The 24,168-nt window shown below is 43.8% G+C and overlaps 1 protein-coding gene across 3 annotated transcripts; it reads left to right on the top strand.

Moving 5' to 3' along the window:
- Positions 1-1,524: 1,524 nt before the first annotated feature.
- ACOT12 (acyl-CoA thioesterase 12) lies at positions 1,525-23,595 on the top strand. 3 transcript variants are annotated; one of them, XM_058827122.1, is made up of 15 exons: positions 1,525-1,723; positions 4,102-4,171; positions 7,338-7,398; positions 8,011-8,112; positions 10,015-10,147; positions 11,918-12,068; positions 14,748-14,867; positions 15,487-15,637; positions 16,780-16,835; positions 17,185-17,245; positions 18,542-18,625; positions 20,386-20,519; positions 21,459-21,587; positions 22,582-22,708; positions 23,458-23,595. In XM_058827122.1, exons 1-15 carry the CDS (start codon positions 1,615-1,617, stop codon positions 23,584-23,586), a joined length of 1,617 nt encoding a protein of 538 aa, XP_058683105.1. In that variant the 5' UTR covers positions 1,525-1,614; the 3' UTR covers positions 23,587-23,595. The 3 variants fall into 3 exon arrangements, with proteins under 3 accessions (XP_058683105.1, XP_058683106.1, XP_058683104.1); XM_058827121.1 differs by lacking the exon at positions 1,525-1,723 and adding an exon at positions 2,032-2,580; XM_058827123.1 differs by lacking the exons at positions 1,525-1,723; positions 14,748-14,867 and adding an exon at positions 2,026-2,580.
- Positions 23,596-24,168: the final 573 nt, after the last annotated feature.

The raw sequence follows: 24,168 nt of genomic DNA, 5'->3' as shown, positions 1-24,168 counted from the left end.
ATTCAGATTTTCCTGGCTGTTGTAGGCTAAAGCTGGATCTTTAACAATGTTTAAATGAACAAATGTTCACGATATAAGCTCATGGATATATGTTTCTGAGAAACATGGGAAGCCCTCTCTGGAACAGTAACTACCAAGAGGAAAGGTTGCAGGAAGGGCTACAGAAAACAGTCTTGCTGCTGCATTGAAAGCACACAGCACAGCAGCACAGCAGTCGAATACAAGCCTTGCATTCTTTCCTGAAAACCATTTACAGTTTATACTCTCTGCTACATTGCAGTAACACATCTGTTTCACCAACAGCTGACAAGCCCAGGCACTGAGCATCCCCAGACTGGCTGAGCCTTCAGTAGCAATAGCACAGTATCCGTGGCAATAGTAAAACTTTGACCCTCCTGTCAGCTCAGGAGCGATTGCTCTGCTCTTCCTCAGCAGTGCTTGTACTTTCACAGCGTGCAAGAGCAGCAATATCCTTACCAGCCATGTGAGGAGAAGGTAAGAGGAGTTTTCTGTGAGCTGTCGAGCTGTTGACTGCTGTGGGAATATGTGATCAGGGCCATGGCCACAGAGGTGGGAATCAAAACATCCATGCTGAAGTGCCAGCCTTTCCAATGCCTCTGGAATGGGAACGTGTCTGCCCTGGACACATCTGCTGGGCTGTCAAGTTGGTGACAACATGAGAGGGCAAGGCTCCAACAGAGACATAAAAATGAAAATATGAGTCAGATTTGAGACATTTCAGTGGCAATGGACACACCAAACCCAGCAGTGGCTGGTGCCAGGCCATGAGGTGACGTTGGGAGAGCTGGAGCGGAGGGAACATCTATTCCGTGGTGCCCTGTACACAACCAGCACTCCCTTCATTGGAGAGGTGAAGGCTGCAGAGAGACCTCAGAGCACCCTCCAGTACCTCAAGGGTCTAAAGAGAGCTGGAGAGAGACTTTGTACCAGAGTATGAGGTGGCAGAGCAGGGGGGAATGGCTGCAGGCTGAGGTGAAGGTGGGATCTTGGGCAGGAATTGTTCCCTGGCAGGGTGGGCAGGCCCTGGCACAGGGTGCCCAGAGCAGCTGGGGCTGCCCCTGGATCCCTGGCAGTGCCCAAGGCCAGGCTGGACATTGGGGCTGGCAGCTCCTGGGACACTGGGAGCTGGCCCTGCCGTGGCTGGGGTGGGAATGGGTGAGCTCTGGGGTCCCTTCCAACCCAAACCACTCCTTGATTCCCCTCAGAATGGCACACCATCCCCTCAGCTCCAGCACTCCTCTCATCCCTTTTCCCTCACCCCTGCTATCTCTATCCCCTCAGCCCCAGACACTCCTTTCCCCTCATCCCAGGCAGCCTCTTTCCCTCAGCACCTCACCCTGGACTCCGCATCCTCACGCGCCCTTTATCCTCATCCCGGACCCTCCTTTACCCTCAGTCCTGTTCTTTCGTCCATCCCAGGTACCCCTCAGTCCGGGCTCCCTTTCCCCTCAGCCTGTCCCGCCCCCGCGGGAGGCCGGCGGAGGCGATTCCGCCCCGGGCCCGGGGCGGGCGGGCCGGTCCCGCCCATGGCTGAGGCGGAGGCGGCGGCGGGCGCTGGCCGCGGTGCCGGGCCGAGCGGGGCCGCGTTCCCCCATGGCTGTGTGCATGTGCCAGGCCGTGCTGCCGGCCCACGCCGGGCCCCGCGGCGAGCTGGGCGCGGGGCCGCTGCTGCGATGGATGGACGCCGCCGCCTGCCTCGCAGGTACCGCAGCGGGAGGGGACAGCCCCCGCCTTGGGGCGCGGGAGGCTTGAGGGAAAGTTTCATCCCCAGGAACGGGGAGAGGGCTCTGCGGGTTGCGGCGGGTCACAGGGTGGGGCAGGGGGAAAGGGCCACAGTGGTCATCCTGTGCCGCCTCGGGGTCATCCCAGAGCACGGCACACAGGATCCCTGCGGATGCTGCTGGGACGGGCCCGGTGAGCTCCACTGCACACCCTCTCTGGGCAGTGTGTTCCAGTGCTCACTGAAGTTCTACATCACAGAATCACACAATATCCTGAGCTGGGAGGGACCCACAGGGATCACCCAGTCCCACCCCGACAATCCCCCCTGTCCAAGCACTCCTGGAGCTCTGTCAGCCCGGGGAGCCTGCTGGGTGCCCCACGACCCTCTGAGGGAAGAGCGATCTCCAGCATGAACTTCCCTGACACTGCTCCGTGTTCAGGTGGAACTTGCTGGGCATTGTTTTCTGCCGCTTGCCTCATGTCGCATTGCTGGGCACCACCAAGCCTGATCCGTGCTGTGACACCCTTTTTGGACATTTATACACGTGGATGAGGTCTCCTCTCACTCACCTCTTCCCGAGGCTGAGCAGACCCAGCTCCCTCAGCCTTCCCTGGCGAGGAGGATGTTGCAGTCCCCCCAGTCATTCTGGCAGCCTTCACTGGACCCACTCCAAGAGCTCCACATCTCTCGAGGAGCCCAGGAGATTTGGGGTCCAGTTAGGAACAGACACCACGAGGATGAGGCGTCAGATGGCACGGCAGAGCGAGGAAGGGAATGTGAGGATGAGGAGAGTTTTAAAAAGGAGCAGCAGAAGGGAAAAAAAGAGGTGAGAAAAGGTAAGTAAGAGAAGGAAGGAAAGTACTAATTTAAGATTATTGGGACGTGTATGCCAAAAAGAAGGAAAGATGCCACTGCCGTGGCAGGGGATTGGACTAAATGGTCTCGGGAGGACCCTTCTAGCCCAAACTATTCTGTGAAACAACCACAAATCCAACCAGCGTGCAGGGCACTCCATATCTGACTATCTCGGTCCTGAAAGCTCCTAAAGCTTCCTCGGTAACTCGTAGAGGTGAGGTGTGTGTGCCTGCTGTGAGCTGCAGGGGAAGCGCTGGCAGCGAGCTGCCTTCCCCCGCCCGCCCTGCGTTACCCGGGACCGCCTGGCCTGGGGCAGCTGCTCCAAACAAACCTGCCTCTTCTTTCAGCTTTGTGGAGGAGTGATTCCAGCCCTGCAGGGTGTTTACCCTCAGCAGTGCTTCTTGAGGAGAGACTCTGGTTTCCCCGAATATTTTTAAAGGGAACTCTTCAGATGTTGATATAAGACCTCTGATTTCTCTGAGCTTATCTTGGGATGCTCAGTAATCACACGGGGCTGCTTGGGAGTGAGAGCTCTTGCCTGTTGTGCAGTGCTGCTTTCCAGGCTTCCTGCTGGTCCCCTCTCTTGCCTCTGCCACTTAGGACTTCGGAGCAGAGGTGTATACAGCTCCTACTTCACTGGACATCTACCTTTTGACTGGAAGCTCTAGGTGCCATGGTCAAATAAATAATATATATTAACTTGTTATGAAAACTTAACTATCAGGTGATTAAATATTAACAGTAAATAAGATGTTTACTTTTTCCATGTTAGCTTTCATAATTAGTACAAAAAGCATGCGTTCTTTTTCACAGTCTAATGCATCCCGGGGAGATGAATAGCTGTTCAAATTTAGGTAAAAGTGTTTCACAGCAGGTGAATTCAGTTTTTGAGTTTTCTAAATCTTGTTTGTCTTTGTTCTTCTTTAATTCCTGCATTTTTGGTGCAGCACTAAGGACATGTACTTAGCTGCTTTCAACTGTTGTGACTGCACTAATAAACTGAGGTTTTTATCCATCAATAAGTCAGTTTTTCTCCTGCATCTCAGAATCCTCAGCTGACATAAAACTGGATTACCTTAGCTGATGCTCATGACACATTGTTTTGAGAAGAATGATGAGCTGTCTGTGAGCCTGGTAACACTTTGTGACTCTTTCTGTCTTTCAAAATGCTTGTTAAGGTTCTCTTACCAGAATGTTCATTTTTAGAAAAAGACCTTAGGCAGAGGTTTTCAAACTGAGTAGCATCATCTGGTCTCGTCTCCTGATGTTACCCATAAATACAAACACCCTTTACAACAAAATCATGATAAGAAATGTTAACTTTAACCTTACTTAGCTTCTCTTTTTTCCCGAGGGGCGCTCTGCAGGGTTGCAGTGTGTTGTCCACAGGAAGAAGCGGGACCTGCGGTGTGCAGTCCCTGTGTGTCAGGCTCCAGCCCACAGGTGAATAGCTCCCTGCAGGTGCAGAGTGGTAACTGTGTGCCCCTGTGTCTCTTTTGAAGCTGAGAAACATGCTGGGGTGTCCTGCGTGACAGTGTCCATGGATGACATCCAGTTTGAAGAGGCTGCCAGGTACAGACCGGCTGACAGCAGTCAGATCTTTTCCTTCTGTAGGTTTTTATTTGGCAGAGGTAAACTGAGGCGTTATTAAATGGGGGGTAGCAGACCTGTGAATTCACCACAGCCACAGGGCTGAGTCTCAAAACTACTCTCTTGTGCCTGTGGTAGCCTGACCCACCCAGAGAGCAGATCCTTTCCACAGGGCAGAAATAAACTTGTTACCTTGACCTGGCAATCGAGGTGCCTGGTGAGAAACTGATGGCCTCTGGCTCTAGTGAATTGCTGCAGGCCCTTGCTTATCTCTGCTAAATAAGGAATACATACTTACAAAACTTACTGCTATTAGTGTTTTTATTGTGGCAAGTTCTGTTTTGGTTCACTTCTTAACATCTTTTCCTTGCAGCTCCTTTAGAAAAAAGAGAAATGTTTTGCATTCACTGACTCTACAAGATAACACAGGGCTGGCCTTGTTCTAGCCATTTTTCATGGTTGTCAGTGGGATCAAAGACACTGTAAGAGGAAATAGGACCTTTATGCCGTATCTTCACAGAAACCTGGAGCCATTACTCTGTGGGGTTTGTGTGGTTTTACAGGGTGCAGCCTGGGAGTTAATGAGTGGTTAGATGGGATAGACCTGGATGCTCAGAGCAGTGCAGCTGTTGTGGCTGTGAGCAAGGCAGCACCGACTGCCAGAGGCGCAGCTGAGGTCACTTCAAAGCTGTTCATGGCATTAGTGTGAAATGAGCATCCACTCAGACTTGAGGCTGTTAGAGCAGTGTCCATCAGAGTAAGAACTAGAGCCAATGACAAAGAAGAGAACGTGATCATACCAAATCTGGAACTCTAAAGAGGATTTCTGGGTCTGTTTCACAATATTGCAGTGTTTGTTCTGCCTGGAATGGCTCCATGTTTTTAATTTTGTCCTTAGGAAAAAAATCCTGTCTGTGAAAACTAATCAGAGTAATATTTCCCTTTCAGATGTAATAGTTCAGACTTAGTAGCTTCAGAGCACTTTTCTGTCTCGTTTCTTGAGAGCAGAGCAAAGCTTCTGGAGTATGATGAAAATACTTTTCCTTCCAAATCTGTTTCCAAGTATTTCTAGTTATTCTTTCACTTGTAATAACGATGTTCCATTTGTAACAAGAATTTCCAGTACAAATTTTGTAACTGTGAAAGAAATTATTTAAGAAATTACTTTTCTCTGTCAGGTCATCCCTAACATCCTTATTGTAGCTTACTGTGTAATTTCCTAAATTTTGCCAGATCTAGTTCATTATACAAACATCTTGCATAAATAAAAGAGTTCTTGCTGCTCTCTCTGGTAAATTATTAAGACATTTTTTAAGTAAGTGACTTACTGTAAGGTTTATTTGCCTAAACCAGGTTACTAAATCTTCTGCAAGGATTAAGGCTTCTGTGTTTACTTCAGCTGAGATGTAAACAGAAATTGTCACAAATCTATATAGTTAAAAACTTAGTTTTATACCATTATTTATTCCTTTTCTTGTAACACACAGCAGTTCAGTGGTACTGATTTTCAATTTTATTAAGGTTTTATTAGTGTTCTGTATGTGAATTCAGGTAAGTTTCTGACAGTTTCAAGTGGAGGTGTGGCATTGTGTGACTTCTGCCCCTTCATTTTTGCAGTTCTGAGCATTCTCCTAGCTGTGCAGTTGGGAACCATTGCTTTAACAATGCCTTAACAAACCTTCTGCTTTTTCTCTGCAATGAATAATGCAAAAACTGCTTCTGAGCATCTTCTGCAGGGGCTGATGAGGGCTGTGCACCTGCAGATGCTCTTAGTTCTTCCCACCAACCATCTCCCCTGCCCTGTCCGCCCAAAGGATTCCACCTGTGTTCTTGGATGTGAACAAGAGGGAGAAAATTGCTGTGTGGTTTGTTGGTCCTGCCAGGTCCTCTGAAGGAGCAGGTTTCCCATTTCCCATTCTAGTTCTGCAGTGGAATAAGCAATTTAAATAAGCCTTTACCTTTAAATGTCAAAACTTCATTAGTTTAAATTAGGGAGCAATTATTATTATTACTACTTTAAATAAACTGGGGTAATAACTGTACAAAATCCTTTGCTGTGAGTGTGTTGTCAGTACCCAAGTGCTCTGAGTTACATTTTACTGCAGTCTTGGCTGTAATTAGCTCCACTTTGCTGCCCCAGAACTGCTCTTTAGCATTTGTAACTCAGTTTGAATTCCCTGGAGGCAGTGGCCTGACACCCTTCTCTTTTGGCTGTGGCTCTGGCTTACCCTGCACATTTTGTCCTTTTGCTTCCTGCTCAGTGGGAGAACTTGAGGGCAAACTGCCTTCCCTCCACCCTCTCAGCACTGCTTGGGGTTGGGATTGGAGGGGTTTGGAAACAAGGTTTGCTCCTGTTATCAACAGGGAGCAGGTGCTTCAGGAATTCCAGAAGGAAAGAAAAATATTTCCTCATTTTAATTTGTTTTGGTGATATAATAAAGAGAATTTAAAAGATAAGAAAGAATAAAATAAATAGTATAATAAAAACAAATAATATAATAAAAAACAAGTAATATAGTAAAACAAATAATATAATAAAAATAATCCTATAATAAAAATAATCCTATAATAAAAATAATACATAATATAATAAAATCACACTAGATAATGAAGTAGAAATTCTGCTTAGATATTTTATGTAGGTCAGTGGGGAAGAGTAGTCTTCAGGGGGATGGTGTTAGCACAGAAGGGACAAGCAGCCCAGTTCATGGCCAAGATTTGGAATGTGAACTCTTCCCCCATCCTTTAAAGATGTCCAAGAGCACTTTTTGTGCTGGGTTATCTCCTCTTGTGCAAGTACCTGTGTGCCAGAGGGTATCTGAGAGCTTTTGCAGCTCAGTGTGCTCAGTGATGTGGTGCAGGATGTGCCTTTGAGCAAAAGCCAAAATTTCTGGGTGTACCTGGAGCACACCTGCCGTCATACAGACATCAGCAGAGAGAAGGAATGTTCCCATTAAGGGTGTGCAGGTCTCTGAGTGGCTGTAATTTCATTGACCAGGTCTGACTGGTGAATAACAGCATTGATTGAAAACAGTGAAAAATGCACTTTTTTCAGTGAATTTTCAGTGCAGTGTGGAAGACACAGACTGATTAATGCCCTTATAAAGCTGTATGTTTTCATGCTGTAAGGTCTTTCTCTTCTTAACAGGGTTGGACAAATTATTGCCATCAGAACAAAGGTGAACAGAGCATTCAAAACCAGCATGGAGGTAAGAGATCATCACTCTTTTTCCTAAAGATATTGAAGGGATGGAGCAGTAGAGGAACACAGCATGGGTCCAGGTTTATTTGTTCCAGATATTTGTGCACTGTGCCTGTGTCCAATTACCATTATTATCCATGGGAGTGATGCTTCTCACAGGTGATGTATTCCAAAAGTTTCTAAGAATTACAAGAAATCAGAATTTTGGTGTATATGAGGCCTATGCCACAGGATCAAATCCAGTGTGTCACATTCAAGTGTTTCATTGTGCTTTGCACCTCTAAAGACACTTTTTTTGCATTAGAAACTGTTTCAGATGGCAACTGCAAATTCCATAGAAGTAAATGGAAGGAAATACCTACAAAACTACCTCTAAGTGTCCTTCCTGCTTTTGTAATTTTACCCTACAAGTGATGCTTAACAAAAATAAAAGCAGTTGTACTAAAAAACCTTTCAGAGCTGAGTTAATATTGTGATGACCAGAGATGTATCAGTGATTAGAGCAGGTTTTTTACCTTTTGCCTTTTACATGCAAGGGCCTGATAAAAACAACACTGTTTTATCTCAGATAAACTGACAATGATGCAAATACCTTCCTCCACCACCTTCTTCCTTGTAGGTTGGCATCAAGGTGACAGTACAGGATGTTTTGACTAATGCTGAAAAGATTGTGAGTGTGGCATATGCAACGTACGTGGCCAAACCAGTTGGTGCTGCAAAGGTATTTTTCCTGTTTTCTCCTAAGCTTGGAGGCACAGAGTTCCTATGAAATAATCCAAATTTTCTGGTTGTGAAACACAGCAGAAACACTCTTTATTCTGACCAGTGGTAGCAAAGAAGCATGAAGTCCAGACTTCGTAAGATAGGCTTTGGGGTTTTTTTCCAGTTTGCTGCTCTGAAATGGTTAGGTTGTTGTTGTTGATATTGTAATTATTTCCATTTCCTTTTGCACATTTCTTCATTATAGAAGTGGGGTCTTTGTGAGGGCTACAGCATTGACAGAGGCAAGCAGTGGAAGTGGGACCCTTGTGAATCCCTCTCCTTCCCAGCATTTAGTTGCAGGGTGGGATTTTTCATCCTTCACTTCCCCTCTTGGGGAGGTTGTTCAGACAGAAGACATTATTTTTAAGCTCACTTCCAATCTAAATTGGTTTTTTGCTGTTTATGTTGATTAGTTTTCACGCCAGGGCTGTTTCTTCTCCCCAGAGTTTGGCTCTCTGGGGGTCTTTGGAAATCAGTCACGGTACCATTGTCCTTCTCATCGCTGTGCCAGACAGGCACAGTCCTTCTAGAGCTTTCTTGTGAGGAAGGCCAGACACTCCTCCGACTCTGGTAATAAACTCCCTTTGTATGTGAAATTCTGCTTTCTTGAATGTGACTGGATCTGAGTTTCCTGTCTCTCTGAATGTGTTACAACCGCACATCTGGCTGTCAAACATCCACTGGAGATTGGCAGAGTCATCCCATGAGCAATTAATTCATCCAATCACTACTGCTTTCTCTTCTGTGAGGATGTGGCACAGTTTGGAGGAGAAACACTCTGGAGCAGTTTCACTGAAAGTAAAGCCCAGCTCTTGTCTCTGAAAGGCTAATGGATAAATTGCTACCCTGAGAGCACTAAAATATTATCAAGTAAAAATTGGTCGTTACCAGTTTGATATCATACTCATAACATCAATCTGTTTACCTTTTGCCCAGATTTCTGGGGAGATTAATTCAGGATTAAATTGGTGATGATTAACTAAGATTAGGTTTAAGACAGGAATGTTCCAGAGGGAGGTTGAGAGTACAGTTCAAATTCCATCACAAACTAAAGTCTCAGAGATAATGAAGAATATTTTTTTCAATTCCAATTTTCTGAACAACTGTTTCTGAAGTTGTACAGAGAGAATCTCAACATGCCCACCATCCTAATTTTTTAACTGGGCCATCTGGGAAAATCTAGGAAGCTCTTGAAAAGGACTGGAAAGGAGACAATGAATCTGCAAGAGGGTTAGAGAGAAGAGTCAAAAGCTGAGGAAATATTAGTGGCAGCACTGCAAGATGCAGAACGTTGAATTTGTCTGTGGTGTACTATTCTGTGCATAATTTTAATGTTTCTGAGGCTAGCCTTCTAGAAAAATCTCACAGGTGATTGTCCAGTGACACCTGTGCTGTAATTATCCAAATGCAGTAATTTCCTTAAGCCAGTACAGGTTTGGATGCAGTTTGTCATTGAACTGACATACACAGGAATTTGCACTGACACCACTGGCCAGTGCAACTGAATTATTTTTCTGGTTCAAAAATTCAACCCTGAAAACCTTCATATTAAGTCCATCTTTTCCTGTCTTTTTTATTTTTATTTTTTTTAAATGAGAGCTGTCTTAAACACTGCGTGCCTCTCATGGATGCTTGTATTTAAAGCTAAAAGCAGTTTGTCACTGAGTTTTAATGAATGATGTTGAAAGGATAATGCAGAATCTCTTGAACTTTATACTCTGTTGTATTATTAAACCTGCCATCGTGGACAGCTCGTAGGAGAAATTTGTAGAAAGTGCTGATGGCGTTTTAAGTTCAAAGTGTGCTTTGTCATGATTGTGAAATTCAGAACTGTTGTGGATTTTCCTCTCCATTTGCACAGGTTGAGTTAAAACCTGTACAGCTGCTGTCTGCAGAGGACCACCTGGAGCACAGCCTGGCTATTGAGAGGAGAAGAATCCGTCTGGGCTATGTCCAGGTCTTTCAGAAGCTGATGCAGGAGAGCAATAAGGAAGGTGATTTCTGCACTCAGCGTAGAAGGAGGAACAAACACCTATGGGCAGCCAGAAGGAAGGAAAAAAGCAGACAAATATCTCCTTGGGGTTATGGTATCAGGTAGAAAATTCTGTGCCAGATTAGAGGCCAGAGGTGCCAGAGGTGTGTTAGAGAGTTACTCTAATAATGTGGTATTTCTTTGTTTCTCAGAAATTCCAGATTTAAAAACACAGGGTTGAAGGCTGAGCATGCATTAGGTGTGAAATGCAGATCTTCAGGAAGGTTCTTGTGAGTGAGGTCAGACAGGTCACACAGAGCTCTGGATTGCAGCAATGAGCTGCTGTGACACTGCTTGTGGTGTAGGCAGAAGCATGAAATTCACTCGGGCTGATGGCCGTGTATTTTCCAGAAAGCAAAGTAGGAACTACGTTTATGCCCCGAGATGATTCCCAACAAGCAGAAGTTTCATTACATGGAGGTCAAAACAGGTAAAAAAGTTAGAAAAACCGAGCGAAGAAAGAGGTTCTTCTTTATCTATGGCAGTAATTTCTGTTCTTGAAGAAAGTTGTGCTCAAAAGTTGTTGTGTTCCCCCACAAAAGAAATTACTCAGAGCAGTTGAGAAAATATGCTGGTATTTGGAAAATCTGAGCTGTAGCTGCATGTGTAAATAACAGGCATTATGTGGTTTTACTGAGGAGAGATTAAACCTGTTATAAACAAAGATCTAGCCTTAACAATTTAGTAAGACTTCATAGAACTGAAGAGGCTTGTTTGGTACAAGAAAACATGCTATTTGTCTTCATGGAAACTGTCTCACAGGGTACAGTTTAATAACCTGAGTGACAAATCAGAGGTCGATGGGCTTTGTCTCCACTGCCTTTCCTGGAAACTTCTTTGAGGGATATTATTGTGGCACTAATTCACCTCCTCAAGGAGACAGAACAAGCAGAGTGGGAGAAGAGAGGAGAGAACATTACGTTTAAAGGCTGCTAGGTAGCAACTTAGGTACAAATCATTCCCTGAAAGTGAGGTTTATTTGGTGAGTGGATCTTAGGGAACACCTTGAGTAGGTCCAAAGTACAAGTTAGTCACAGGTTTCCACACATTTACATAACCACAAAGTTAGTTAATTATGGCATAAGTCAAAAGTGCCATTCGGGTCAAGCGGGTCATCGCACAGACAGGCACTTTTAAAATTGCTGGATGTAATCTCATGCCTAAACCTTTTCCTGTGAAACACCACCAAAAAGTGTTGAGATTAGGGTGAGGATGCACGGCTGAACACTGGAAAGTGACATCAGAAATGCTCAGGTAATACAAGATGGCCACTGGTTCAGCTCCTCATTTTTCTCATCTGTTTGGTGTTGTCTCAGACAATCACAAGATTTGTAGCAAGATGAAGTAATGGTGTCCTGCTCTAACCTTAATTAACCAATGTGTGCGGGTGTCCATCACACCCAGGGCAGTCTGTGACAGACATCTGAGCTGGTGCTGAGCTGCTCTGACAGCCCCTTTTGGGGGCTGAGCTGCTGCTCCCCGAGCTGGGACAGCCCCTGACACGGGGACACAGCACCTGCCCCGACACAGGGATGTGGCCGTGCACTCAGGGCTGGCAGCAGCAGCTCCTGGGAGAGCAGAGCAAATGGTCAGCCTCTTACTGCTTCCCTTCCAAGCCACAAGGCTCTTCTGTGCCTGTTCTTCTTTTCACCGCTTCTAAAGCAAACTGCACGCTTCACTGGGTGTGTTTTCTTCTGAAAGCGTTCATTGACACATTGCTGCTGTGTTTCAGACACTTGTGAAGAGAAAGATGCAGTTTCAACTGAGCACACTCACGTACAGAGCACTGAGCTTGTCCTGCCTCCTCATGCAAACCATCATGGAAACACTTTTGGTGGCCAGATCATGGCTTGGATGCAGACAGTGGCAAGCATTTCAGCAAGGTACTCTCCTACAGCATTGTCTCTGCATGTGGTTCTAAATGGATGTGCTTTTAGTGTTAAAGGTTTCACAGGGATTTATTGTATGAAGAATACAGACTCAGGCCTTCGAGACTTTTCCTCCTCCTCACATTACAGAAGGGCTTTGAACTATTTACATGGTACATCTCCCACAGCATGCCGTGCCACTGAGACTCAGACATTCTTCTGTTACACATACAGACCCTAAGGCAAAAGAGACTGTGTTACCTTCCTGGGAATCTTTGCAGGAAGCCAGCACTGGATACAGGAGCAGAAACCTGCCCTCCTTGTGCTTGGTGCAGTGTTTAAAAAACAAAGGTAGTTGCTTAATCAGGTTAAAACCAATACTGACCATGTATCAAGTGACATCCAAAAATGAACAGCCTTCTAGAACTTACTCTTCAGATCCTCATGATGCCAGAAGAAAAGCAAGTCAGAGAAAAAGGATCTGCATAATCAGGCTCTGTTTTATTGGTGTGTACACAGAATGGGTGCATAACCCTCAGCAAGTCACTTGACCTTTCAGTCCCTCTGAGTTGGACATCCTATGGCTTGCAACAATTTTAGCAGTTTAAAGGGCTCGGGCATCTTCAGGTAAAAAGAACAAAGTATGTTTTGTGATGCTGCTTGTCAGTGTGACCCAGGCACATAATCATTTAATTCCTCTTCCCTGGAGTCAAGCTGTTGTTTGTCTCCCTTCCTGTTCCTGGACACTGTACAAAGCTTCTTTGTGAGCAGCACTCAAGTTTCAGTCTGAATTCTCCTTGCACACCGAGTGACCTAATTCACTGCAGGGACGTTAGATATGTTTTCCCTTTTTATCTTTAATAATTAAATGACTTCTCCATTCATTATTCATATGGTTTTGATTTGTAGCCAGTGGCTGTACTGATAACAACAGATTTTCTGTAGTGGTTGGATAAACAACTTGTTTTAGTAACATCAGAGTGCACTGACCTTTCCCCCACGTGCAGTTACAGTGGCTTGAAGGGACTTTTGCAGATTTTTGCCATAATATGACTCAGGATATTTACCTGTTTTCACCTGACAAATTTTAGTGGAAGTCACATTTAGATTTAAAAAAGGAAGGGAAACATCAGCAAACGGAGTATTGAACAAATTTTCTTTCAACTAATTAATGTCAAACATGATTACTCATGTTGGAAAATTTCAGGAGTAATAGCTGGCATCAGAGGCTGGTTGAAAACAGAGATTTTGTAGTTTTTGTTTGAGAAGTAACTACTCTCACTGAGAACCCTTTGTGAGGCCACTCAGACCCCACCTTTGAAGGTGCCAGGTAAGAGTTTCTATGCCACAGACAGTGATGGGGGAATGGAAGAGGAGGGGATAGATGTGGAAAAATAAATTTCTAAGGGCATCTTAAAGGTTACTCACTCTCCTTCTGGCTTGTCATCTCCCCACCACCTTTTTTTTGCCTGGCCAATACAAGAAAATCTTGCAGATAACATTAAAACCATTTGAATATTAATAATATTAGCTTGAACTTGATGTATACTTTCTTATCCCTTACGTGCGCAATAAAAGCACTCAGGGTATACTTTTCCAGGAAAAAAAATTAATATTTAAGCCTGATTTCTGGTTTGTTCCTCTCCTCATCATTATTGTGTTTGCATCTTTAGAGTAAGCATTGTAAATAAAATCAGCACTTAGCATTTTAAATCAGAAGAGCAAATTATTTTAATTTAATTACAAAGTAATTCAAATGTATTAGACTATTGAAGAGATGTACCAGTCAGTTAATTAGCTGCAGATAATTGTGTGCATTTAACAATACCGGTACATTAGTTTTCAAAGTGCAGTTGAGTTAAAAGCTGTAAGTGCCACAAAACTGTATTTTCAAATTTAGGAAATTTCACCGTGGAGCAGTCTATGCTAGATGTGCACATGGGCTCCCTGCTGAGACCAGTGTGCTGCTTCAGAGGCTAAAAATAAATGGTGTGTGTTGTGTATTGCCCCCTCTTCCTCTGGTGCACAAACATCCCAGTAGAAAGTGAGGGGCTTTGGCTACATGCAGCACTGATGGAGAAACCTGATTTTTTGCCTGCTCCAGAGAGCTTGGAAGCCAGATTCTATTTACACAGACTGCATCTGGTCACCATGTGAGGCTTTTTTAAATTCTCATTTCATATCCCACTAGCAGAAAGCATCTTAAAAGAAAGCAAAATTACAAATATTAAGACTAGATAAACTGGCATGTCATTGCTTGGGCACTGTTCCCTGGTGCTCAGCCTTTCTGCTCAGGTTTCCTTTACCTGTTTAAAGGCTTTGAGGTCTGGCATTTTTACACTGCTCAGGAGCCCGCTCCCCGTGCAGTCCTGCAGAAATTAATGAAACTGCGAGGTAAGTGGTTACTCTGTAGGTAAGGGATTCATGGTCTGGCTTTAAGAGAGGGCAGTCTCAAGCAGTGAGAATTAATTGGTGTTTGTGAAATGTGTAGGAAATGAAACAGCATGACATAAGTGGTGTTATGATGGTTGAAGCTCGAGTTACCTGATCTTGGAGCTGAACATGCTAACGTGGAGTAGATCAGGGTAATTCTGTGACCTTCCAGGTCCTGCACACCCTGTTTCTGTGGTCAGTCACCCTGGCTGTGCTTTTGGCACAACTGTGTGTTTTGGTCTCTCTGGCTTTCTGTTTCAGCCGCCTCTGTCGTTCTCACCCCATCCTGAAGTCAGTTAACATGTTCAAATTCTGGGGGCCATCCTTTGTGGGTGACCGCCTCGTCTTCAATGCCATTGTCAACAACACTTTTCACAACAGGTAAAGCTCCTCATCTGTTGTTCCCCTTGGCATCTCCAGCACCAGCCTACACTGTGTGTTTCGGGTTCCATCGGTAGGATTTCATTAGTGAATTAATTATTTTTCAGGTGTGACTTTGAGGGGTGTGTCTGTAACTGTAACTGCTTATAGGTGCCTTTTTTTTTTTTTTGTTTAATTTGATCAGTGGAAGTTTTAAAAAAAAATATTCTCTGACTTTCAATTTAAAGATCATTTGTCTCCAAATCCCACTCCTGCAAAGGCAGACAATAAATATTCCTGTGAAATTCAGGGATTTTCAAGGGCTGAGTTGCTCCCAGAGATCTGATTCTTCAGAAGATGCCAGATTCTTGCCAGGACCTTCCTATCTGGGCATTTGTTGATCTGGGTTCTATTTATTGCTTATTTTATATTTTTTAAATGCTATTTAGCTACTGCCATCTTTTATTTTATTTCAGAAGTGTGTCTGTCCAGATTGATTAATTGATTTGCTATGCTACAGAAGGTATTTGAGTCAGGCTTCCTGCACACCTGGAGGTACTGCAGTCCTTTTCAGCGAGTCTCAGGGCTGCTTCTGCATCACTTGTAGCAGTTCAGTAATTTGTTTAAACTTTCCTTTCAGTGTGGAGGTTGGTGTCCGTGTTGAGGCTTACAACTGTGAGGAGTGGATCAAGGACCAGCCACGGCACATTAACAGTGCATTCCTCATTTTTAATGCTGTGAATGACAAAGGGGAGCTGCTGACCTTCCCCAGGGTCAAGCCCAGGACACAGGTGAGCTCTCAGGAGCAGGGTGGTCAGCACAGCCTTCCTGGGGACGCAGGGACCATGCAGAGCACTGCAGTGCAGCTTCTGCAGGGGAGAAAAGCTCCAAATGAAATGGTTGCCCTCTAGTGAGAGGTTTGTTATTGTTAGCTTGAGTCTTCCAGAACTGGGAGGCTCAGTGGAGGGTCCTCGTGACTGAAGATTCTGTGGTTGATGGGTAGAGAAGAAGAATCTGATGTGTTTGGAGATTTTTCCACTTGTCTACGTCTCTTGCAAGTTCCTCTGACTGCAGATGAAATTTATAAGTATTCAGTGAATAGTTATTTTTATAAACCCTTAACAAAGATGAGAAATGGAGTGAATAAAGAAGTCTGTGGGAATCAAATGCCATGACGTGGGTGGGCTTTTCATTTCCTTTGACATGGAGATCTCACTTCATGTTTCCCTGAAAGTGGTTCATGAAGCACTTGAAGCAGTTTGAATGCTATTGTTAAATTATTTGCTGTGGTGACACCTGTCACTAATCTTCCTGCTCCAGTTACAAGAGTTTTAGAGAGCCAGTATTTCAGCCATTTCAGGCAGAAATGAAATTATTTTTTTTTAACATCATGGACCTTACTTTTTGTAGGATGGGAACTAGACAAATGGATCAAGACATCTTACGTACTCACTGGGGCATAAGTTTCACTACTGCCCACTGCAGGCTGCCCCAAGAGGAGAAAAGGACTTTGAAAAATAAAATTTTCCTTCGTGCTTTCAAAACCAGACGATGATATTTATAATAGTTATTTATAATATTTATAATATTTATATTTATAATGTTTATTTGGTGGGTGGCACATTTAGAAAGAGCAGAATGTATGTGGTGCACTGCCCAGCTGCCCCTGCTTTAGGACCAAAAAGCGCTACAATGATACAACTCTTCTATCACATTGGGTTTGTTTTTTTTTTTTTTAAGTTTCAAATATTGCCAAGGTAAAAAGCAAACCACCAGCCTGTGGAAAGGCCAGTGCACAAAGTATTATTCTTTATTTGCTTCTATTACTGCTCTGACATTTGCCCATCTGCAATAAGTAGTTTTTACTTGTCTTTTTTCGGACTTTGTTCTAAAATAGTGAGATGTGTTTCTCTCTGGTTCACTTTTCATGCAGGATTGTGTGAGGAGGTACTATGGAGCTATTGCCCGGAGGAGGATTCGACTCACCAGGTATAGCTGGGTCCCTGGCAGACCTTGAACTTAATTTTACAATCCTCTAAATAAAGTAACTGAACTCTCCTTAATGTGTGTATGACTGTTACATGGCTTACACTTACAAGTAATTTAGTTTCCATGGCACTGAAATTGTTAGAGGCTACTTGTCTCAAAATTACTTTGCTTTGGATGTTACTTTGTCTCACTGTCTTTCTCAGAAAGTAAAAGCAGTTATTGCAAACCAAAAATTGATGAAGTACTTGTGTTTAGAAGACACTTAAGCCATAGAAAGTGATTTTTCCTAGCATACACAGATGTGTAAAACCAATTTATGCTACTATGTCTCTTTTTAATTATGTTTTAGAAAATGCATGCTATCTGCTAGAGGAGACAAGCCCTCTGATGCCTGGGAGACAAGCAACCAGGTAATCTGTAGGTGCATAAAAAGCTGTATTTGTGCACCTTTTGGGGTGTGTGAAGCAGCTGTTCAGGCTGTGGCAGTGCAGGTGGACCCTCTGAAGTGTTGTGGTAGTCACGAGGAATGGATGGACGTGTAAGACAGTGACATTTCTCTTCTAAAAGGAGGGAGTAGATGATTCACTGCTGATCTGAGAGTAGGTTCAATACAAAGAATAAAAAAAAAGTCTTTTTAAAACAGATGCATACAAGTGGTCCCTTAAGGTCTCCTGCAGATTTATCCCTCAATGTCCCCAGCTGTTGTAAAAGCTGGATTCTCCTGTAGAGGAAGTAGTTTGGGGGTTTTGGGTTTGTTTTTATTTTTTGGCTTTATCCAGCCACAGGATGTCTGAAAAATTGCAGTGAGGAAGCCATTTAGTACATGCCAAAAGTGAGGGGAGAGATAGCAACAGAGATATGAACACTGGAATAGCATCAGCTTTGTTTCTGTGGAAAAGAGAGGTGAAATTATCTTCATTCCCAGGTACCCTTCACCAGATGTCTTTGGTTTGTACTGTGCCCATGTCTTGCAATGAATGGTATTGAACCTGAAGTTAGGTGGATTTATAGATAAGCTAAACGTTGTTTCAGTGTCCAGTTTGTGTGGTTAAAGTACCTTTTTTTTTTTTTTTTTTTTTTTCCCCTGCAGAACATATAATGTAAATATGCACACAGTGCTAAAAGTGGCTTGTCTAAGATTTATTTCCTATGAAATCAAAACCTGCCAGTAAAAGGCTGTAAGGCCATATTCTCTTTATGGAGTGGTTAAATGAGAACTCCATCCACTGTAGCCAAGCATAAAGAATGGATGCATTTGCACTTTCTTTGCTGTGAGCCTGCTGTGTAAAGCAATTGCCAGTATGGACCCAGCCTGGTAGCAAGGAAGAGGTTAATTTTTGAGTCGATTCTAATTACTTAAGAGGAAGATGGACAAAACCATTAATTCAGTGGTCTGAGAGGTTATCTGTATTGTCTCCCTGGTGGTCAAAGTTGTTCTTCACAGCTTTATAACTGGAGAAGCTGAAAATAGTGTTTTGTTGTCCTTTAATTAAGATTGTTTTGCCAACAGCCATATGAGTGCATCAGGAAGCCACTGGAAGTGTTTTAATTCAGAAACTACTGAAGTGTGTTTTCACTTACAAGGAAAATAAACATTTGTTTGCAGTTGGAGCATAATGATAGGAAAAAGGGACACCTCATTTCTGCAATGTTCAGTGAAATGTACCTTTGCCCCTCCATTTTCAGACATGTGTCTTGTGTTTCAGGCATATTTGAGTTACAGCAACATAGCTGCACTGACACACCTGGCAAGAAAACCAGGGTGGGACATAACGAAGACTCTGGATAATGTAAGTGTAGAAAAGAAATTACAGAGATCTGAAAGTAAAAGCACCTCCCTGTTCATGAAATTTGTGTTATAAACCCAAAATCAGTGAGAAAACTCTTGTAAACCAATTCTAGCAGAGGGGAAAATCCTGGTGTTAACCCTGTTGCGGTGCATGTTTTCCAGACAATGGAGAGACATCAGGCATCTGCCAAGGCTGAGTTTCTGAAATGTGGATAGTGGCTGGCAGTTGACTTCAAGGTCATGTGGATTCAGAGGTGTTTTGGGACAATAAAAGACTTCTGCAGTATTTTAGTCTATTTTAGTTAAAATACTAGAAGTATTTTAGTCTCCTGTGCATCACAGGCTATGAAACATTGTAAGGTACTTGAGTAAGATACTTGAGTAAGGGCAGATACAAATGATAAGGAATTCCAGTGATGGCAAAACTGCCAGTGCCATGTGTAGGTTGTTCCAGTGGTTAAAGACACTGCTGTGCCAAATAAACAGCAGACAACCCTGGTGCTGGGAAAAGCAAGCTTGAACCAGCTCGTGGAGACAGGCAGAGAGAAAAACTGGGGTTGTTCATCCTGGGGAAGGCTTTGGGAAGACCTTGAAGCACATCCCAACACCTAAAGGGGGCTTACAAGCAGTCTGGAGACAAGGGGCAGTGACCCTGAAGTGCAGAGGGTTTGTTCCCTTTTCTCTGCAGCTGGAATGACCCCAAGCTGACTGACCATTTCTGAAGGTTGAAAAATGGAACTCTGATGTCTTTGACACAAAACCACAAGGCTTGAAAACCTATAGAAATGGTCCAGCCTTGCCAATGCTCACTTAACAGAGGAGGTGCTTTGACAGCTGCACCTCCTGCTTTGTTTTGTGATTTTTCAAGTCTCCTAGAACAGCATGATTTCTGTTCTGTGCCTTAGAGGAATGTTGATGCAGACCTCCTGTAGAAGGTTTTTAAAGCTCTTCAGCATTTAATTTTACCCCAGACTTTACTTCAGCAAGGTGTTTGCTGGATTATGTTGGGGTTTATTTCCTCTTCCAAGATAGGAAAATCCAGAGAAATTCAAACTGCAGTATAACCAAAAGATTGTTGATTTTTGATGCAGCAAAAAAAACCAAAACAAAACAACCCAGCAAAATCTCAACAGTGATAATGAAGCTTAGGAATTCTGCATCACTTGGAAATGAAAATCTGTTAAACTTCTCAGGATTTGAGAAGCAATAAGGCACGCGAATTTGGGGATAAAATCCTCTAATTCTAAACATTCTGTTGTACCCATCTTCTTCCATTTTATGGGGTTTGTGGGAGGTGCCAAACGCTTCTTTTGTGTGTGCATTGTTACGTTCAGGTTATTCCTTTTGAATTCTCTGTCTTGGGTTTTAGGCCTGTAAGTAGAAGTAGACACAAAATAATCAAGGCAAGATAGTACAGGTGTGGGATAAAAAATGTAAAACTATGAATTTTAGTAGTTATTTAGAATATCATTAGTTCTGGGTGCTCTGCTTCACAGAAGAGAGTAGGAATAAAAAAAGGCCATTTTGGAAAGGGAAGTGCTGGGTTGCTCTAGGGGCAGGGGGGCTAGGCCAAGGTGTGGCTGATTTGCCTGAGCAAAAGCTTGTGGCATTTCCCAGGAACTCCTGAGAAAGCCTGCTCAAGTCCTAAATGTGTGGCATTTATGCATCTAAATGTTTACAGTCATCACTCTTTGTTTTTAATACGTGCTCTTTTTTTTTATTTATTTACTTTATTTTTATTTTTATTTCTTTTCCCCCCAGGTGAAAATCTGGACCCACGAGGAGGGTGCTGTGCTGTCATTCAAGGTGGAGATGCAGGTGAAGGTCCCGTCCCACGTCGCCTTCTCCCTCTTGTCCGACTTCAGCCTCCGCCAGCGCTGGGACAGACATTTCCTGTGAGACCCTGCCCCTCCCTGGGCTCTGAGCCCCTGACCACCCCCTTCCCTGACACACACACCCTTGGTGTGCTGGCACTGGGCTGCTCCCTTAGGAGGAAAGTGTTGCAAGAATTTGACATCAAACGTTCGCAGGTCAAAGTATGGGTTTTGGTGTTTTACTGTGGAAGTAAAATTTGGTTTGTGCTTAGTCTGGCTCCAAAATACAGAGTGTTCTGTCAAAAGGGAGGGGTAGAACAGAGGTCATCCTCCATTTAAATGAGCACAGTTCAAATCCTGGACATGTGTATGTTCAAAGTGACAAAAACCCAAAATGAGTACAAAAAGGAAAAGTTAACTGTGGTGGATATATATTGTGCATGCTAGCTTTAAAAATCAAGAAAAACCTGGATTCCATCATGTTTATGCTGTTGGGGACAATGATGCTCAGTTTCACTGTACAGTCAAAGTGAGGAATCAAGAAATGTGGTCCTTCAAAATGCATATTTTCAGAAAAATAACATGTTTGAAAGTCTGTTAGATTTGGCACAGGTTTTGGAATGGCTCTAAAAGGTATTTGAGGTTTGTTATTTACTTTTTATGGTGTAGAATAGTGATTAGAGACAGTTGGATTAAAATTATACTAATTTGATTTGGTGAAGCATTTTCAGTTAGCTATTACACCCTGAGAGATTTTTACCAGAGGGTGGAAGTGGAACCTTAGGGATATTTGAAAATCTAAACTCTACTGAATTTACAGCTTGTAACAAATGAAACCTAAAGAAATACTGTTGATGAGGTGTTGCAGGAAGCCTTAGTTTTTTCACTCTCTCTGCCTTGCTGCTGGAACATGAAAATCAGAGGTTGAGTGTCAGGATGGAGCCTGTTTGTGCTGGGTTTGTTGGAGGAGGTGCTGTTGCACACGCCAGGGCCTGATGTCTGTGATAAATGTGTTCACAGGAAATGTGAGCTCCTGCAGGCTGTGAGTGAGGAGGAGAAAATCTACCACGTCATCTCTGCCCCCATGACAGGCCACCCACCCAGAGACTTTGTGATTCTGGTGTCCCAAAGGCAGCCCTGCAGGCCACAGTGAGTATTTTATTAGGCTCTGATTTCAGCTCTGAGCTCTTGGGGGCCAAGCTCTGGAGTCCTGTGACCTTGATCTGTCTCCAGGTGACAAAGATGGCATTTCACGTTTTAAGGAGTGAGATTCCTTTGTTGATGCCTGAATTTGTACAACCAGACTTGCTTTGCAGTGTTAAGGTGCAGTGAAATAAATCCAGATCACCATAAATTTTTAGCATAGTCTGGTATTGATTCTTTGACAGTGACGCTTTGGGAGTGGCCTACCAGGAGGGCAAAGAGGCCAGAATTTCAAATGGAGAAATGGGGAAAAAATCATGTCCCAGAGAGCCTGTCAGTGGGCTGAAGCACCTAGCTGGGAGTTTGTTTCCTGTTTGTTTGAAGTGACTTTATACTCCCTCCCATTCCATGTAATTACAGAGTTTTTACTTAGTCAAGGAAGTGCTTAAAACCTCACACATTTATTGTACCTGTGAATTCTGCCAAGTCCCTTGCTCAGTTTAACATGCCTGCTTTCTAAAGTTTTATTATTTTTTATTAGATTCCTTTTTGTTCTTACACAGTGAAACATGGGCAAATGGAACCTTTTGGTGTATCTTATCCTTCTTTATTCTGTTTCTTTTCTCACATTCAGTAATTCTTCAAGTTAACACTAAAAGGCAATATTCTGTACTGTGCTAGGGGGGTTGAATGAGTTTGGATACCTGTACAGTGGCCACACTGTGAAGCCTCTGGGTAAGGGTTGTTCCCTGATGCTGTAAACTTGGGCTGAGGAGAGCAGGGTGAATTAAAAAGAAAAGGTGGGGAATTGTTCTGTTTGCCACAGAGGTCTCCTGAACTGGAGTCTGTGCTGAAGCCTGAGACTCAGCAGGGCCCAGGCTTTGAAGCAGGATCCTTGGGCACACCCGAGCTCCTCTGCACTCCTGTGAAAATGACATGTTGTAGCCTGGTGGCCGCTTTTAACAAGAGGAAGGGTGTGACGGCTGTCCCTGCCCTGCAGGGAGCCCTACACGGTGGCTGTGAGGTCGGTGACCCTCGGGACGGCGCCCCCGAGCCCGGAGTTCTGCAGGAGTGAAATCCTCTGCGCTGGGTTCCAGATCCACAGCAACAGCAGCAGCTCCTGCACCGTGAGTATCCCGTGCTGTGCCCCTGTGCTGGGGCTGTCACCCCACCCAAGCTGACAGTCTGCAAAGGGAACAGCAAAATACCTCAAAAAAAAAGCTCATCCTGGGTGTGTGGAGTCTGTCTTGCCCAGCTTTGGCCGATCTGAGTGTTAGAAATGGGCTCCAAACCGAGCACAGGAGGCTGCCCTGCCCCTCCAGAGTCCTTCACTGAGTCCTAAGATACACCTCTAGAGGATGTGCATTACACTGGTGCTTGGTGGTGTGCCATAATTAATTAGTTCAAATTAAATTCCTCGCTTGAACTTCCATATGCCAGGAATCACACAGTCTGACTCCCATCTCTGGACCCATGCCAATCTTCTTTGCCGCAGCAAGGCTAAAACTTTTCCATTTAAGAAAACACTTTCCTGAAAACTTTCAGCAGCTCTTGGTGGCTGCAGTTCCTTTTTTCAGGCAACAGCTTTGTTCACAAAGCACACATATTTAACACATTGTGCACAGTGTTTCCTGCTGCACTGCTCTGTACATTTACCTGCAGATGCTGGAGGATGCGAGAGCAGCAAGGACACCCACATCACTGGAGTGCTGTGAAAAAGGCATGCCTTTTGCAAATTACTGCCTTCAGTTTCAGAAGCACTGTGTGCTTCTATTCACATCCATAAAAACTGTGGTACTCATCCAGGCTCTGCAAAAAAAAATGGCTAACTTGCAATCCACAGGCTCTTTTGTTTCATTTACTTTTGTTCAAACAGGTGTGTTACTTCAATCAAGTGACATCAGGAGTTATGCCTTACTTAGCTGCAAATCTTTCTGGCTCATCAAAATCCATTGAAGACGCTGCTTTGGAATGTATAAAGTTCTTGGAGCTGGAAGACAGCTAGTGCTGAAGTTAAAAACAGATTTCTGAAGGGACATCTGAAGATTACCAAGCAGTTCTGGCTTGAATTCCTGCAAGGGTGTCAGTCATTTCTCTGTAGGTTACTTGTTTCAGATCATGTAGTCAGTATTGGGCTTCAGCCTGAAAATACCTGGTACAAGCATTTTCTATCAAACCAAGCTTAGGCCTTAGGCTCTCAATTCAATCTTTAATTTAAAAAAGATTAAGGAACAGATTCTGCTTTTGATTGCATTAATGAATTTTATATAAATGGAGGCAGAACTTGGCTCAGTAGAGCTATAGTTCATAGGACTATTTCGCCATTTTAATGTTACATTGAACAGAGTGACATCCAGGCAGTTTTAAAATACCATCCATTGTAATCTGCAGAAACCAGTGCTACCAAGTAGCTTTGCCAGTGTTCTAACCTTGCCCTGCACGTCCTTGCACAGCTATTATTTATAAACTGATTACAGCCCATCTAAAGGAGTGTTTGCTGATGTCTGTACCTCAGTGCCCGTCCGTTTATCTGTGGCTGGATGGATTGTTGTTCCTGAGGTTACAGACTCACCACAGGTTTCATCAC

The sequence above is a fragment of the Poecile atricapillus genome, chromosome Z (genome assembly GCF_030490865.1).
Source record: "Poecile atricapillus isolate bPoeAtr1 chromosome Z, bPoeAtr1.hap1, whole genome shotgun sequence".
In the NCBI taxonomy this organism is placed as follows: Eukaryota; Metazoa; Chordata; class Aves; order Passeriformes; family Paridae; genus Poecile; species Poecile atricapillus.
Note: the sequence above shows the minus strand (reverse complement) of the source record. Positions and strands in the feature narration are given on the sequence as shown.

Bases quoted from the DNA above. Each gene is read 5' to 3' on its own strand.
- ACOT12 (XM_058827121.1), top strand. From the start codon at position 2,367: ATGTTGCAGTCCCCCCAGTCATTCTGGCAGCCTTCACTGGACCCACTC. The intron at 14,868-15,486 runs GTAAAGCTCCTC...CTTTCCTTTCAG, and splicing joins AACAACACTTTTCACAACAG to TGTGGAGGTTGGTGTCCGTG. The intron at 16,836-17,184 runs GTATAGCTGGGT...ATTATGTTTTAG, and splicing joins AGGAGGATTCGACTCACCAG to AAAATGCATGCTATCTGCTA.